Genomic DNA, 18114 nt, shown 5'->3' with positions numbered 1-18114 from the left:
TGGGCAAACACCACAACCAAGTACATGTCACAACCTGTTCTACTGCTGACAGCAGAATTCTTCTTTCAAGCCTAATTTCAGCTGTTGTGGGATAGAGGACCCTGAGGGCCTCAGTGAAGGCCTCTGTGGGCAAATGGGGACATGGGCTCATGTATTAGAATGAAACTCACCTCTGTCTTCTAATATTATATTTCCCCTCCTCTTTCCAGCTACCAGCCAATAGTGGATTACATAGATGCACAGTTTGAGTCTTACCTCCAGGAAGAGCTGAAAATTAAACGCTCCTTATATAATTACCATGACACTCGCATCCACGTGTGCCTCTACTTTATTTCACCCACAGGGCATTCCCTCAAAAGTCTTGATTTATTAACCATGAAAAATCTCGATAGCAAGGTAAGATGTTAAAGCCAGCTTTAGAGGGAAAAAAATAGCAATAATCTTTCTTGCAGCTGAACTCTTAGAGTATTCACAGGGGCCTTTTAAAAAATATATAGCAGCATTATGAAAATAAATTTAACATGTCGTTTTAACTGTAATCCAGTCTTGTTGTCAAGAACGAATAAAGGTTTCGATAAAAATAAGCATTGCGTAAGTGAAATTGAGTAAGCCTTTCCCCGTCCAAAGTTTACTTAAACATCGTTCGTCATGTTCAGTTTTTAAAAGCCTGTTACTTTGACGAAAACTCAGGATAAAGTTATTTTGCCTTTGAACAAGCAAAGGGATTATAGTGCTTCATAACAGAGTTGTAGAGAAGCAATGATGCCTGAGGTGAAATCGGTGACTGGATGCGATGAAATATCTATGCACTCTTACCTCTTCCTGACTAGAAACCTGGTTTGGGTCACCTGTTTGGTGATTTCATGCTCTAGGCCTATTCTTGGGGAAGTGACAGGAATATAGGGCAATGGTTTTTTAGCAGGAAAAGGTCTACTAACCTACCTATAGGGATAAAACAGTTAAAATACTGAGCCTAGGGCTTGACGATCGGAAGGTCGGCAGTTTGAATCCCTGCGACGGGGTGAGCTCCTGTTCCTCGGTCCCTGCTCCTGCCAACCTAGCAGTTCGAAAGCACGCCAAAAAAAGTGCAAGTAGATAAATAGGTACCACTCTGGCGGGAATGTAAACTGCGTTTCTGTGTGCTGCTGCTGGCCACATGACCCGGAAGCTGTATGCCAGCTCCCTTGGCCAATAAAGCAAGATGAGCACCGCAACCCAGAGTCGTTCACGACTGGACCTAATGTTCAGGGGTCCCTTTACCTTTACCTTTACATTTACCTTTATGTACACTAAGCCCATAACTTATGTGCATTAATCTTGTGCTCATTTAACTTTACACGCTTGGCAAAATGTTTAAAAAAATAAAAAAGGGGGCGAACTTTGGCAATCCCATCCGCCATTGCACCCAGTGTGTTTTGACTAGATGTAATTTTGGCCTTAGGCATGATCCCCAGAATTTAACCCTTGTGTAAGTTGGAGGCTTACTATACATTGCTTTGAATTTACTTTATATTAATTTTGCCTATCAGGAAATGTGGGCTTTTTACATCCCTGTTATTACTGCTTCTTAAAAATCTATGACTATAGCTCATATTGATATTTCAGTATAGACCCTGACACATATGTAGTCTGAAAAATGCATCTAAGAATCTGCCAGATGAAAATATAGTTGTTGCTTTTTAAAAAATGACAGACAATAGAAACTGCTTCTAAAGTGCTAATATACTGATCTCAGCCCCTCTAAAAATGTTGTAGAGATAAACTGTACTGAAAAACAAAGGCAGCATTTCAAGATAGTTTTCCTGCTCTTTTTGTAGCTTCATGCAATTTCACTTCTTAATCAGTAAGACAGTGAGGAATGTAGGAAATAAATTGAAGCAGCTGGTACCAGCAAGCTAGATGGTTGTGACCAATTGCATGTTTATTTTATGGTTATTAGAAATCCCAACTCTAGATTTAATATCATCTCCTTTTAGAAGTCACATGTTAAAAAGAAAACCAGGAACAGTAGACTTTGCCCAAACAGTCGCTGGGTTTTGTTTGTTTGTTTGCCAAAGCAGTTGCTGGGTTTTGTGTGTGGAAACGTGATCTCTAAAATCAGATGAAATTAAAACACTTTTATTAGGCAACTGGAATTCATATCAACTCTCCAGGATGGATGTTTAAACAATTTTTCACAGATATCATTTCAGATAAAAGAATAGTTCATGTATAGTTAAGGTCTGAGTGTGCATATCATCTTAATGAAAGGTGAACAAAATGTTTAGGTGGCCCAATTCTATAGAGCGCATGACCTGCTGGCTTGCTGCATTTTCCAGTGAAGCCCTAGTATGGGTCAAAGCATCTAGATTTTTATCATCCACGTCCTTGGTTATGGCTGTCAACCCAAGCCGCATGTGTGTATGGAACTGTCACTGCCAGCGATGGCAGATGGAGCTGTGTAAGCACGCAGCGTGTGTTTTTTACACCATTGCCAACAGTGAGTCAGTTCTCCTCCTGCATATGTGCAGCTGGGGTTTGTAGCTCTTTATTTACAGAGGAGTTCATGGCGTTGTTGAACTGTAGCTAATTCAAACTAGACTATTTCTAGTTTTAGATTTATATTGATATGGTCTAGGTAAACATTTTGACTTCTGGGGGTGAGGCTTTACATTAACCCATGTGGCATTTTGTTCAGCAGCCTTTGCCATTTCGTTGTGTAAGCTCTTCCATGTTAAATAAAATAACAGCCTTTCATACTTTTTTTTTTTTTTTTGAGATGCAAGTACCATTAACTAAAACAAGTACTCCTCAGAGGGAGTGTAAAATTAATTTAAAACCAAAGAGCAGAGTCTTCTGCACATGATTAAATAATTAAATTGCAGGTTCAGCTAGTTCTATTTAAAGCAATGGCTTTTCTAAAACGGCAATGTATCATCATGAATTGTGGAACTCAAGGTAGGTAAATGCCTCAAATGCTTTATAATTAGCTTAAATTGCCAGGAGAATGCCCTTAGTAGCAACCAGATGAAGTGTAGGAGTGGTCTTAGTTGAACAAGGAACAGGAGAGGGACACAAACGAAGTCACTTTCAATCTGACTCTGTCCCCTTCACCAGACCATCAACTCTACCCATGTTCCACAATTTTGCCCAACCCTTTCTCTCACTTTCTTAACTCTTCCGCTTATATTTCTCAGTGAGGGTAGCTGGAGAAGTTTTAATCGAGGTTTCACCAGTGACTCACCTAATTAGCTAGGAAGTCAGGTTTTTTGTTTTTTTAAAGGTGTGAAAGACGTAGATCTGATTTCTTTTTTAGCTTGTAGCTGAGTCAGAGGAAAACATCTAGAAATGTGGAACAAGCACAAAAGAAACATTATACAAGCAGCAATATAAATAGTCTTTCCTATAACTTTAACCGGATGGCAGGCAGACAGGAAAGCAAGGATTCATCCTATATCAAGCATTTGAAATTGGTTATGATTGCCAGCATTTATTTAGAAGCTCAAGATACGGTAATTTTGACTTATAATTCAGGAGGCAAAAGAGCAAACACTTCCAGAGGTAAGGACTTTATTTAAAAGTTGCAGAGCATTTTACTGTAGTGTAAATTGCTAGCAGAGGACCCTTTGTGAAGATCATTACTGTTTTGCTAGGTAGTTCATTAAACATAAAGCATAATATAACCAAGATCTCACCTTTCCCTCTGAAAAGTAAACAGATTTCTTAGTAAAAAAAAAAAAGGGTACAAAATTACTGAATTGCTGTCATTTTTTTTATGTTCATCCTTTTGGATAGCTCAAAACAGGTAAAGTTTTAGTATAATTTTCATGTCGTCTTTAACAATGCTGAATGTATGGTTTTAGTTAATGTGGATCAAGGTCCAAATGACACTACAGATAAATGAAAACTATAAGTTATTTGCTTGAGTTTTCTCTGAAGCAGCTTGTAGTACTGAAGAGGCTACGTGGTTGAGTCAGTAACTGAGTATCTTGTTGTAAGAGCCTATTCAGTGATTATGATAATTTGTGTCTAAGAAATTACATGCAGGAATTTGACAAGAACGTATATCACAACCACATACTTCTTACTTCTTTAAATAGGTGAACATTATTCCACTTATAGCCAAAGCAGATACAATTTCTAAATCTGAACTGCAGAAATTTAAGATCAAAATCATGAGTGAGCTGGTCAGTAATGGAGTCCAGATATACCAGTTTCCAACAGATGATGAGAGCATTGCCAAAATTAATGCCAGCATGAATGTAAGTACTTCACTGACCCCACAACAACATATTCAAACAAAAATGTACTGACAATTGTTTGCCATTATAGCTATAGTGGATACATCTCACTCAGACAAGGGATAGTGATAACAAAATGGACCCTGAGGAAAATTCTTTTGAGTGGGACATGGCACTATACTGGTTGCAAAGACTGACATTTTGAAACTAGGGCAGGAATGTTAAAAAATCCCCCTGTTTTTCCCCAATGGTATTTAATTGCTTCTTGAATTCTGAACTATTTCTATATTTCACAGAGGCACTTCCATGTTCTTAAACGGTGCAGTTATCTTTCATGTAATTAAGATATATGTTATTCTTTATATTGTACTTTTTAATATATTTATTGAGCTGATAGCAATGCACCTTTATTTACTCTGTTTCACAGGGACATCTGCCCTTTGCCGTAGTGGGGAGTACAGAAGAAGTCAAAATTGGAAACAAAATAGTAAAAGCTCGCCAGTATCCTTGGGGCATAGTGCAAGGTACTGAAACAGGAAGTACTTGCTCAAGTACTGTTTTGGAAACATTGCATAGTAAATGCGAAAGGTATGCAAGTAATATCTTATTTCGTTTCATTAGTGGAAAATGAGAACCATTGTGATTTTGTGAAACTTCGGGAAATGCTGATTTGTACAAATATGGAAGACTTGAGAGAGCAGACTCATATGCGCCACTACGAACTGTACCGGCGGTGCAAATTGGAAGAGATGGGCTTCCGAGACACTGATCAAGAAAACAAACCTGTCAGGTAAGTGAGTGAGCCTTCCCGATGTTTCAACAATTAAAACGTTTATTTACCCTCCTAGCAGCAGGATGGGGAAACGTAGCATTCGAAAAATATTGCAAAAAACTAAATACGTCTCTTACTCTTTTACTTAAAGCACTTAGCTAGTCATCATTCTGAATGCTGTTGGGGCAGTCCCTAGTTCAGTGGTAATTAGGCAGTATGAAATATACCGTGGTGGCAGCAAGAGTTGCATTAGTGCTAAAATTGGAAAGCAAATCAGCAGGGGATATCTGGCTGTCAGGTGCAGCAGTGGATTATAGCCCAAGGAACTCTGCTGCTGTGCTGAATGGTGCTCTGTTCAGATTACGACAGTCATCCAGCTGGCTCAGGAGTGCAGCACTGATGCTGGAGGTTGTATCAGAGGGCACATGGTTGCCTTCCGTGGTCCTGCAGCAATATTGGCGCTACTGCTTCTGAACTGAGCATGATGCTGACAGAAGTGGAAATGGTGCTTTTTTAGTTGAGAGTGGCTTGAAGAATGGCGAGTCCTTGCATTATCCTCTACTGAAGTGGTCCTTTTCTTCTCTGAGAACAAAGAAATCAAAAGTAACTGTGTGGAGAGAGTATAAGTTTGAAGTGGTCTAAGGTAATTGTACAGTGGTACCTCGGGTTACATATGCTTCAGGTTACATACGCTTCGGGTTACAGACTCCGCTAACCCAGAAACAGTACCTTCGGTTAAGAACTTTGCTTTAGGATGAGAATAGAAATTGTGCGGCGTCGGCACGTCGGCAGCAGGAGGCCCCATTAGCTAAAGTGGTGCTTCAGGTTAAGAACAGTTTCAGGTTAAGAACGGACCTCCGGAACGAATTAAGTACATAACCAGAGGTACCACTGTATTCTCAGGCAGGAAGGTAAACCTAAGACCTTTTCTAATTTCTTTCAGAATTCCTTTTTGCCAGTGCCAGTTCTTCCTTCATGTGCACTATCTTCTTTTCCTTTCCTTTTGTCTTTCCGACTAATGTAAGTAAAAACTTTCTCTATAAACTTTCTTCTTTGTGTTTCATTCCTACTGTCCTTCCTCTCCTGTTACTAACACCTAAACACCTAAAGTTGTGTTGTTGATGCCTGCGCAGAAAAAGTTTAAGCGGTAACTGAGTGGATTGGAATTCACTGGCACCAGAAGTGACTTGGGTGGAATCTGCGCACATATTAAAAAACGCTGTGAAAACGCTTTTTTAAAGAACGTTCTGAAAAATACACTGAATTTGCCATAGCTCACTGTCACCATCTAGTGTCACATTTGTATATTGCACTTTGCAACACACTTAAAACACTTTATTTGCAGCTGTGTAGCTAAGTCCTTGATATTTACTCTGCAGGTACTGACTGGGTTTCTGTGATAAGCCAAGATAGGCCCTTTCCATATGTTATAGTATTGCGCTGACTGGACATGCCAATTGATTTTGTGCAATTCAGTGGGGAGCAAAAAAATAGATAAGCATCAGCTTATCTATTTAAGGCTCAGACTATGGCAGGATTGCCAAGACTCAGACCATTGCTGACAATATGGTATTCCATACTTCTCTTCAGACATAATCTCTAGGGAGGGATCCCAAATTCCCGGGCAATTTGTACAGCCTTCAGCAATTCTTAAGACTTCGGAATGAATCACATTCAAGGTGGCAGTGCTGAACTAGTCAGGGTGTAAAGCAGGAATGTGGAACCTGTGGCCCTCCAGATGTTTAGCTGCACTATACTACCAGCAGCGCTGACCATTGGCCATGGCTGATGGGAGTCAGGTGTCTAACAGCATCTGGAGGCCTGGGGTCCCTTGCTCCTGGTGAAAACAAAAACCAGTGGCATCTCAATAACTGGGTTCCTCTTTTCTTTTTCTTTTTACAAAATTCTAAATTCAAAGGCACCTTTGCTCCTTAATAGAGTGGGATATTTGGAAGACCTCTGGCTGTTTTCATTGCATTTATTAGAGTGATATTGGAATCGGCTTTCAGGCGTAAGATCAGCAAGTTTTGTTCTGATTCAGAGTACAGTGGTACCCCGCAAGACGAACGCCTCGCAAGACAGAAAACCCGCTAGACGAAAGGGTTTTCCGTTTTGGAGGCGCTTCGCAATACGAATTTCCCTATGGGCTTGCTTCGCAAGACGACAGCCCATAGGGAAATCTCAGGGACAGCGGGGAAGCGCAGCGCGTCTTCCCCACTGTCCTCGGACCTCCTCCGAAGCCTGGCGGCTGGGCGGGGACACCTCCTCCCGCCGCCGCCGGGCTTCGGAAGGCTCCTCCGAAGCCGGGCGGGGGGGGAGGGAAGACCTGCCGCCGCCGCCCGGCTTCGGAACGGTGCTCCGAAGCCGGGCGGGGGGGAGGGAAGACCTGCCGCCGCCGCCCGGCTTCGGAACGGTGCTCCGAAGCCGGGCGGGGGGGAGGGAAGACCTGCCGTCGCCGCCCGGCTTCGGAACGGTGCTCCGAAGCCGGGCGGGGGGGAGGGAAGACCTGCCGCCGCCGCCCGGCTTCGGAACGGTGCTCCGAAGCCGGGCGGGGGGAGGGAAGACCTCCCCCCGCCGCCCGGCTTCGGAACGGTGCTCCGAAGCCGGGCGGGGGGGAGGGAAGACCTGCCGCCGCCGCCCGGCTTCGGAACGGTGCTCCGAAGCCGGGCGGGGGGAGGGAAGACCTCCCCCCGCCGCCCGGCTTCGGAACGGTGCTCCGAAGCCGGGCGGGGGGGAGGGAAGACCTGCCGCCGCCGCCCGGCTTCGGAACGGTGCTCCGAAGCCGGGCGGGGGGAGGGAAGACCTGCCGCCGCCGCCCAGCTTCGGAACGGTGCTCCGAAGCCGGGCGGGGGGGAGGGAAGACCTGCCGCCGCCGCCCGGCTTCGGAACGGTGCTCCGAAGCCGGGCGGGGGGGGGAGGGAACACCTTCTGAAGGCGGGCGGGGGCGAAAGTCTTTGCTCCCCCCTGCCTGCCTGTCCCGGACGGCTTTTGAAGGCAGGGGGGAGCAAAGACTTTCGCCCCCCGCCCGCCTTCAGAAGAGGTCCAGGACCTCTTCTGAAGGCTGGCGGGGGGCAAAAGTCTTTGTCCCCCCTGCCTGCCTTCCCAGGGGCTTTTAAATCGCCCCGGACAGCGGAGAAGTCCTCCACTGTCCCGGGGCGATTTTAAAATGCTGCCCGCCAGCATTTTAAGATCGCCCGGACAGCGGAGAAGTCCTCCGCTGTCCCGGGGTTTTTTAAAATGCTGGGGGTGGGAAGAAAAGCCCTTGCCCCCCCCCCCAGCCTTCAGAAGAGGTCCGGGGACAGACTGTCCCCGGACCTGGTCTGAAGGCGGTTTCCCTAGGAACGCATTAATTGATTTTCAATGCATTCCTATGGGAAACCGTGCATCGCAAGACGAAAAACTCGCAAGACGAAGAGACTTGCGGAACGAATTAATTTCGTCTTGCGAGGCACCACTGTAGTCTCTTTTACTGGAAAGTGACTTTGTAGCGAGAACAGCTGCGAGAATATCAAGCTGTCCTTGTGCAAGGAAGGAAGGACACTTGCAGCATTCTATGAGGAAGTTTAAAAGAGAGAGAGAGAGAGAGAGAGAGAGAGGGAGGGAGAGAAAAAAAAGAGAGATTCCAGACCTGGCATGTGAAGAAGACAAGAATTGGAAAGCCAGGCAAACAATGAGAAAACGGCATTCTGTGTGTGTTCTATATGCACTATTAGGCTGACTTTGTTTTTGAAAAACCATTCAGAGGCTCAGTGCCCTTGTGAACTTACTACTTAGCACTTCTATCCTAACTATCCCCCCCCCCCCCCGAATTAACTTCCCTTTCTATCATACAGGCTTACCTCCGAGTTTAGGGCAAGGCTAAAGTATGTAATCCCACAGCCACTCATGCAGGGGGCTTTGTCCACTTTGCCACGACTAATTTATTGCCCTGCATTCTATTCATAATATCGCTGCATGTCTCATCCTGATACGTTTTTAGAGCTGACATGCATTTTGGCCACAATAAAATACTGTGGTGAGACACCAGACTTCAGACATTTCCCCCACTGCTCACAGTGCGTTGTAGGCTATGTCCCACATTCTTTTGCCTCAAAAAAAGGACTGAAGGATGGCGCAAATGGAGACATTGGGTGAACCTCTGAACTGCAGGCCCCCTGAATTTCTCAACACCTGACCTACAACATTGATACTGCTCCGTTTGACTAGTATATTGTATTTATTCTTTATGTCAGTTGGCTCAACCTGCTATAGTGGTATGACACATAGACATGGGGTTAATGTCTCAGACCAATTTTCCCCAAAACAATTTGTTATTTAAGAATTTAGTAAGGCAAGAAGTTAAACAGTTTTTGAGAAAACTATTTATTGTGGGGTATGTGTGTTAGAGTTTAAAAATAACATAAACAGAGATGAACACATCCAGCCAAGCCCATCTATTTTGGACTGCAATAGTTTGCATCCCTCACTTTAGCTTCTGATACCTTTTCCTGGTTTCACTCCTTTCCACTCTTGTAACGCTTTTGCAGTTTTCGAGCTTTTTCAGTGTTTCAGTCCCTTTCTCCGTTGCAGGTCTTCAAATCCACCTCTTCTAGTTTCTGGTGCCACAGCCTGCTGAATAGCTACCCTGTCTTCTCGCATGACTTATCTACAGTATTTTCACGCCCCTACCAATCTTTTAGCTAGTTGGGAGAGGAGTGTTCGGCTGCAATTCAAACCCTGGCTGGGGAGTGACACAACTCAACAGAGCAGTGGGGTCACCTCTGCATTCGCAGCTCTGCTGATCACGCTGATTGGAGGAGAAGGTGGGGGACAGGCAAACTGCTCACCCAGCCTATGGAGACTTGCAGAACTAGGCAGAGTGACACCTCTGCAACAACTCCCACAGCCTGGCTCAGTCGCCAGGTTCTTAGGATGAGCTGCTTAACAGGGCTGCTTAATCCTCATAAGCAAAACTTCCCTGTAAACTTTTTACCCTCCTGTGCACAAGAGCCTTTAAAGCAAAAAAGGAACAATTTAAGAACTCAAAACCCAACACGAAATGACTTCACACTTCACAATAAGAGAAAAATTCTACAAAACCCTGACATAAATAAGCATTTATTTATGCAAAAATAAAGCAGTTATGGAAATGGAATCAATTTGCATAATTTTGCATGGATTATAGCATTAGGATTTCCTTGATGTGAGCAGCTGTGTATTTATTTCCATCTATTGGAAGGCTAGTTGGTGATACCTGTCCACAACCTGTCCTCTTTGTAGAATAATTTGTTTGCTTTTATCATTCATGCTTTTAAAATTTTATCTTAATTGTTAGGTCATGTGGGCCTTTTAGTCCCTTATGGACTTGAATTTGTTGTGGTGAAAGTTCTAAAACGGTAACGTCTTTTAAATAGTGAGATTGAATCTGACTACTGTAAGAACAGAGGATATTAGCTGAAATTGGAAAAACTTTCTCAATCCCCACAACCTATGCTTTTAAGTCTGTGCACATTGTATTTATGGTAATGTGAGTGTCTGTTCTGTTCATTTTGCACACGGCAGACTGACCTTGCATAGTTCCTGAAATGCAGGTCATTGTCACAAGGGAGCATTACCTTGCTACAACTGTTATGGGTCAGAGAACATCTCAGATGAAGCTTTTCAAAGGCTCCGGAGTCTTTTTGTTGAAGCCAAATTTGAAGTGCTGTTTACCACCCTTGTTACAACTTGAATAACCTGTGCTGCCTTTTCCTCTAATTGAGCTCAGAACTGCAACGTTGCTTGGTGAAGAACTGGTCTGTATTCTTGCTATTAAGATTAAGATCAAATTAAGTAATGACTTTGCATATGTTACTTGAAAGGATTACAGAGAGCCAGTGTAGTGTAGTGGTTAAGAGCGGTAGACTTGTAATCTGGTGAACCGGGTTTGCTTCCCCGCTCCTCCACATGCAGCTGCTGGGTGATCTTGCGCTAGTCACACTTCTCTGAAGTCTTTCAGCCTCACTCACCTCACAGAGTGTTTGTTGTGGGGGAGGAAGGGAAATGTTAGGAGGAAGGAGAATGTTAGCCGCTTTGAGACTCCTTTGGGTAGTGATAAAGCAGGATATCAAATCCAAACTCTTTTTCTTCTACAGTATAGTAAAGGGATAAATGGGGGGAAAATGCATAAAATTGGTGGAATACAGTAAAAATTACACACTGTTGCCTTTCACAAGTGATAAAGACTGCTTACATTTAATGATCCTCAGTCTACAGGAGACTTACGAAGCCAAGCGGCATGAATTCCTTGGTGAATTACAGCAGAAAGAAGAGGAGATGAGGCAGATGTTCGTTCAGAGGGTCAAGGAGAAAGAAGCACTGCTGAAAGAAGCTGAGCGAGAAGTAAGAGTGTCTGCCTACTGTTCTGAATTTGATCTGGTTGCAGTGGTAGTGTGAACAGATTAATAAATCTTAAACAAATACTGTGTTTAAGAAAGAAACAGAATAGGCTGGCTAGCTTCCAGCAAAATAATGCACTGAAGAGAATCGCATGGACGAGCTGGAGCTTTGCTCTTTCCACTGAACTATGGTTTGTCTCTTTGGCTGCAAAAAAAGAAAAGCTTTGGCTGTATGTGCTCTGTCCCGTTTATGTAAGGGCCTTCTCTGCATCCTGATCATGGCTGGAACTAGATCAGGACCAGTAGGACTTGGGAACAAAACACTGTGCATGTGTTTGTATGCACACGATGCCTCCACTCGCTTTCTTTTCCAATGCCTCACCTTGGGTCACAGAGTTCTTCCTCCTCTTCCTTGTGCATGCAGTGAGAGCCAATTGGGAACTTCAGCAAAAGGTTTCTTGGAAGAGTTATGCACTTTTGCCCCTGTAGAGGCAGAATTGGGAAACAGCTGGAGAAAACGAGGGTCTTTGGTTAGGTTCTGAGCTCTGGCTGAGGCTTGGTTGACTCCCTGGCCCCCGCCAAAGGATTCTTTGGTTTACAAATATGATAATTCTTATGTACAAATAGAGTAAGTCCTCTGATTATGCAGAAACCACTAGCATATCTGTGAGTGGTCATGTTTTGCTTCCCAGCTGATTAGAACAGGAGAAGCCACTAAATTAAGCGTTTGTGTATATCTAAGATGACAACTCCCTGTTGACTTTAAAGAGGGTTCAGCAATGCAATATAAGCCAGCAATTTATAATTGCTCAGTGGTCTCAAAAGTTGAGGATTAAGAGGGGTCAGTCCCTTCAAGCTGGGAATACACTGTTGACCCAAAGCCATAGTTTTTCCCAGTGCCATATGCATATTGAGAGATGGGACTGATCAAGGTAGAAATCTAGGATTGCTATACATCCATAATTTCCTGGACATAGCCAGGAAACAGTGTCCGGGTGGAAATCGCTGAAATGTCTGGGAAAATCTGGACATATGGCAACCCATGTCTGAAGTTTAGATTTTGGTGAATTTTATTAAAAATACCTCATAAACAACTTCTTCTTTTGAGATTTTGACCTGTTCTCCATTTACCAAGAAAAGGAAAGCCGAGTACGGAATAATCCTAAAGGCTGGTGCTCCCTTTTGAAAAGTTTACTTAATGTACTCTTTTTCTCATTTGTCCTTAAAAAGGATTTAAATCTAAGGCATTGATCTTGTAAACGGCTCTAGGTTTCATTCCTAACCCTACTCACCTTGGAGTAAGCCATACCAAATTCAGAAAGGGTTAGGATTCTACTGTAAGTTCAGGTGTGCGTAATGTCAATAAAATAGGAACACGAAGCTCAAAACTCTGACTCTTAGGAAACCAGTCTCTGTGTTCTGTTGTGTGATTACTGAGGATGGAATGCTAAGTGCCACCTTGTGGCAGAAATGACATTTTTTTTGCTCTACTTCAGCTACAAGTGAAGTTTGAACATTTAAAACGGCTTCATCAAGAAGAGAGGATGAAAGTAGAGGAGAAAAGAAAGCTCCTGGAAGATGAAATGAGTGCATTCAGTAAGAGAAAGGCTGCTTCAGACATACTCCAAGGGAGGGCCCTGCCCCCCACACCCACGGTTGGTTTAAAAAAAGACAAGGATCGGAAAAAGTAAGTAATCATTTTCAGAGGATCTTAGGATTTAGGGCAAACTGTCCAATTCAGATGAATATTTTAAGTAGTATAAATTATCCAGCCATGAAGTATGAAAAATAAGTAAATTTTGTTGCAAGTTGTTTGAGGTTTTCTTATTGATATCATCAGGCACTTTTATGAAAACTCTTCTTTTTATGTCCCCTTCCCCACCAAAGGGAACAAGATTTTTGGCCTGAGCTGCTGTGTTTTGATATCGGAGATCAGGAAGTTGTGAATATACAGGAAGCGAGAGAGAGAGAGAAATTAGAAAGGGAAAGAACACTGTGACTAGAGCTTGGAAGTAGTTTGCAAATGTTGTATGCTTAGGGTATGTTAGTTTTGCAAGTCATTGAAAACAGATTCGTATGTTCACAATGTGCTTAATATTTGAATTTTTCATTCCAGAGAATGCTATTGAAATTCCCAACAGCTTTTGTAGTTTGTTGGTCGTGGCAGAAGCTGTTATGGAACAGTAAACAATCTAAATCTGTATTGTGTATTGGCAGCTGTTGCACTCACTGGGTGGTATCCTACATGCTCTGAGTAGACTCATTGAAATCAACAGGCAACCCAGTGATGTCTGTGGGTCTGCTCTGAGTATTACTCATGTTGGATAGTAGCCACTGTTCTGCCCAAAATCTCAACTGCTGCAAGGAATCAACTGCATGTAAAGCAAAATGTTATTAATGGTTTTCACAATAGAAATGTGCGCTTTTAAATTATGAAATCGTTCAATGAGAACATTTCCTATCTTCTCAGTAGTGAAAGTAGGGAGTCATCCAGTGATGTCTGCCCACTTCTGCAATGGAAATCGGCTTGTGCAGTGGGACTCTGCTTCTCTCTGCCCTCCACCACTGCCCTAGCATACCTCCCAAATCTGCTCTGGAGGTCTCCCTACTCTCTGGGGAAGATTTGGGGTATGAGTGGGGCTGCTAGGGGGAGGAAGATTTGCTTAAAATGGCTTTTGTTCTCCATTCTGCTGGCAGAAGAGTACTGTCAGCTGAGCAACATAGTTTTGATACTAACATAGCAAGAATTTTTCAAGAATGTCAGATTAAAGACTTATTTTACACCAGGCATAGGCAAACTCGGTCCTCTAGATGTTTTGGGACTACAACTCCCATCATCCCTAGCTAACAGGACCAGTGGTCTGGGATGTTGAGAATTGTAGTCCCAAAACATCTGGAGGGCCGAGTTTGCCTATGCCTGTTTTACATGATTTATATTTCACACTTTCAACATAATAGCTAACAAAGTTGTAGAATACAAAAGGAAAATTGAAGGCTATACCATGTAACATTTCTGTACATTTAAGTCGGTTCAAGTTTTGTCTAGTTGGGACTTATCAAAGTAAATATGAACACATTGAAGATGGAAGCTTTAATACTGTAAATAGTCTTTGCTATCTGCGGATAAAGGCACACCTGATACGCTTCTTTCTGTTTCAGCTCTGGCTTTATGTGAAACTGAAGATACAAGAAGAAATTCTTCACAGTTCCCTATGATGAAACGTCGATCACCCTCCCCCTTTTTTAATGCAAGCGAACTTGAAAACTGATCACTGCTTAATCAATGAGAAAGCATATTAAAATGTATAATCAGTTTTGCATAATGTACTGTAGGGTTGCTGTTGCATTAATATATTTAAAAGGATGTTTCTTTAAGCCGCCATTGATATGCACTTAAACTATATACCCGTGGCCAAGTTGCACACACCAAAGATTACTGTGCCATAAAACAGTTTTCATTAGAGTTATGAGCACTGTAGTACAGAAGTGAATATATATTACATATGTTTTAAAGAACTGGTGCCTTTTATCCTGTTTTAGCTATACACAATTGAATGCATTTATTCAGCTGAATAAAATATGTAAACCTGTTTAAATAACCACTTCCTTTCCTCAAAACGGACTTACAAATGTCCTTTCCAGGTCTGTGATAATGATGAGCTTTTGAATTATTTGTGGCAGCATTAAGCTTCATTTCCAACTATATTTTGAGAACCAGCTTGGTTTATAGACATACCTTCCACTTGAACAGGCTTTGCTGTTCTTCAGCTTACGTTACATGCCACCCAATCGTGTGGAAACTAGAAATTTCCCAAAACAAATAAAACCTGGTTTGGTTCATGAGAACCCTGACAAATTGAGTTTGTAAGATGATAGATCAAGTGCCTTGGAGAGAGGTCTTCCTTCAGTTTAGCACTTTGCTAACTAAATTTGCACAGCTGGCTGCAAAATCCTTCTTTGAACTCTGCAGTCTTGTGCATGATCAACCAGAAGCAGGTTCTCTTGTGTTCAGCATGGGCAACGGGACGGCTGACTCCAAGTAAGTGCATAGAGGAGGGATGAGGGACCTGTGACTTCCAGGTATTGTTGGACTCCAACTCCTGTCACCCTCAGATAGCATGGCCAAGTGGCCAGGGATAATTGACACTGTAGTCCAGCAACATCTGGAGGGCCACAGGTTCCCCATCGTTTGTGTTTACAATTGCAGCCTAACTGGAGGCTAAGGAAGTTCTGAGTAACCATGTAGAATATTGTACTCTAAATGTAATCTTAACTTAATTTTAAAGTTCTTGTACAACTTATGGCAGCCGATAGGTTTTTAACCTTTGTACGGTTCCGTTTTACTAATAAGCAAAAGCAGCTGTATCCGCAATCCTCTTGGATTTCTGCAGGACTTAAAAAGCATGTGTATATAAATGCATAACTTGGGAAATAAACACACAATGTTATCCATAATCTACACGAATCCCTTATTTTCTTGAGAAATACAGCTGTATGGTCCTCAAGCCAGCTTCCGTCTAATTTGAAAACTTAAGCAGAGGTGTTTACGTTTGAGACAGCCATTGCACACATGCAGATGACAGCTCATTGTATAGGAGGTTGGTTGGGAAAAACAAAATTAGGTAATGTGCATTGAATGGATACATACCTGCCCCTTCTCAGATGTGTACGGTAATGTTAAAAGTGACTTGAGGGATGGGGGCGGGGGCTACCTGATGTTTGAAGGTGCTAATGTGCACATAGCCTAGATTTCAAATCTCATGTTGTTGAACTATTTTATCAGTCAAGAGAAATACAATTTCTAGGAAGAAGACATGAAGGCAACAGAACCAATGAGGGAAGGAGTGAAAGAAACTGGCTGTTGTGGGTGGGGAGTTGAGTGTAAAAGAATGGGAGAAGATATTATAGGAGATGGATAAAAATATTCTGTTATTCTAAATCTGAATTACTCTGAATCCATCACAACGAAGTAATGGAGGATCCTTTCTTCTCCAATCTGGAATAGATATTGGGTTGCTAGGCAACATTTTCCACGTACCTTGCTCCTGAGCTAAAATAATAATTAAAAAATACCTTCACCTGGGTCATGTTATTCTGGTGATGTGATAAGAAATGAAGCTAGAGAAATCATTCTCAAAGCAACACTCTCTGTATTTTAACACATCCTGCTGGGTCTCTTCTGATCTATTTATAGATCATACTTTTTTTTTACTACCTAGTAATCTGGCAAAAACTTTGAGCGAATGTGAAAATCACATTTTCAAGAGAGCAAGTAGCTGCTAACAGCAGTGGCGAGAGAGTAACATGAAACTCAATGCCGTTTCATCTGACCTTTGATTTGTTGCAAGTGATAATCCAACCACACTGTTCTTGTTGGATATTACTTTTTTTTATTATCAATATTATTTCTTTATGCCCCACCTTTATTCCAGTGTAAGGCCCAAGGCAGCTCACAATGAATTAGAAAGAGAAACAGCTTAAAAACACACCAATCCATTATTAGTATTAAGAAACATACAAATTACCATATTAAAAAAAGCACTGAATCAAGTGGTCGGGGGTCACAGATTGAAGACCTGTTACTATTTTTGCAGAAAGGTCCCTGACCCCAGTGTCCTAGAGTCACCCACATGAAGACGGAGCTTTATTTTTAATACTTTTTTTATTAGAAATAACATGAAATAACATGAAACAATAAAAACAACAAATAATGGGTATTGGTCACCAGATACAAAGCAAAAAACAGTCACGATGCGTCAGAAAGTAATAGCAGCATGTTAAGTTAAATAAAGAAGCGAATTACAAGAAATAAAAATAAATCAGTCAGTATCAAAAGTATCATTTTTTTGTTTCTTCACAAATCGCTCTACAGCATTGCATAAGTTTATCAGTCAAAGCCTACAACCACATCCTGTCATATCACTTGGGGACAGTACATCTGTCTGCATCTTTCCAATGTAACCGCAGCTTCATGCATGCTACCACAAGGAGGTGGTATACCATATTCCTACAAGGAAAAAAGCAGAGACATTACCTTGTCGACAAAGATCCGTATTGTTAAAGCTATGGTTTTCCCAGTAGTGATGTATGGAAGTGAGAGCTGGACCATAAAGAAGGCTGATCGCCGAAGAATTGATGCTTTTGAATTATGGTGCTGGAGGAGACTCTTGAGAGTCCCATGGACTGCAAGAAGATCAAACCTATCCATTTTGAAGGAAATCAGCCCTGAGTACTCACTGGAAGGACAGATCCTGAAGCTGAGGCTTCAGTACTTTGGCCACCTCATGAGAAGAGAAGACTCCCTAGAAAAGACCCTGATGTTGGGAAAGATTGAGGGCACAAGGAGAAGGGGACGACAAAGGATGAGATGGTTGGACGGTGCTCTCGAAGCTACCAACATGAGTTTGACCAAACTGCAGGAGGCAGTGGAAGACAGGAGTGCCTGGCATGCTCTGGTCCATAGGGTCACGAAGAGTCGGACACAACTAATTGTCTAAACAACAACAACAAGGAAGATCCTTGTTGTGCCTTCTAAATCCAGATTCAATTTCAATATCCCTGTGAAGGAGGCAGTAAGAATTGCAAAACACTTCCTGCCAAAGTTTCTGTGCTTTTGAAAAGAGAGGGTTTTTTAGCCACAGAGAAGCATTCTCAAGCTTTCTGCTGATTGGAGCCAATCAGAATAAAAGGAGGTGAGTCAGCTGCTGAAGATATGCACCATTTGAAACTTGAGTTATGCCCAACCTTTGGGAATGTAATGAATGAG

The 18114-nt window shown here is 42.4% G+C and overlaps 1 protein-coding gene across 6 annotated transcripts in view; it reads left to right on the top strand.

Annotated features, from left to right (window-relative positions):
- The window catches only part of SEPTIN10 (septin 10), a 33125-nt gene extending 17322 nt beyond the window's left edge, over positions 1-15803 (top strand). For 4 of the 6 annotated variants that reach the window (XM_081003149.1, XM_081003148.1, XM_081003151.1 and 1 more), the window contains exons 5-11: positions 210-396; positions 4080-4241; positions 4648-4744; positions 4842-5010; positions 11220-11352; positions 12845-13035; positions 14508-15803. In XM_081003149.1, coding sequence (XP_080859275.1) covers positions 210-396; positions 4080-4241; positions 4648-4744; positions 4842-5010; positions 11220-11352; positions 12845-13035; positions 14508-14523 — 955 coding nt within the window. In that variant the 3' untranslated portion in view covers positions 14524-15803. Of the gene's footprint in view, positions 1-209; positions 397-4079; positions 4242-4647; positions 4745-4841; positions 5011-5935; positions 7022-11219; positions 11353-12844; positions 13036-13235; positions 13388-14507 lie in introns of those variants that run through there. The other 2 variants (XM_081003153.1, XM_081003152.1) reach the window with 2 other exon arrangements.
- Positions 15804-18114: the final 2311 nt, after the last annotated feature.

This window comes from Podarcis pityusensis (assembly GCF_964106645.2).
Source record: "Podarcis pityusensis genome assembly, chromosome: 4".
Classification (NCBI taxonomy): Eukaryota; Metazoa; Chordata; class Lepidosauria; order Squamata; family Lacertidae; genus Podarcis; species Podarcis pityusensis.
This window is presented reverse-complemented; position numbering and strand designations above follow the sequence as displayed.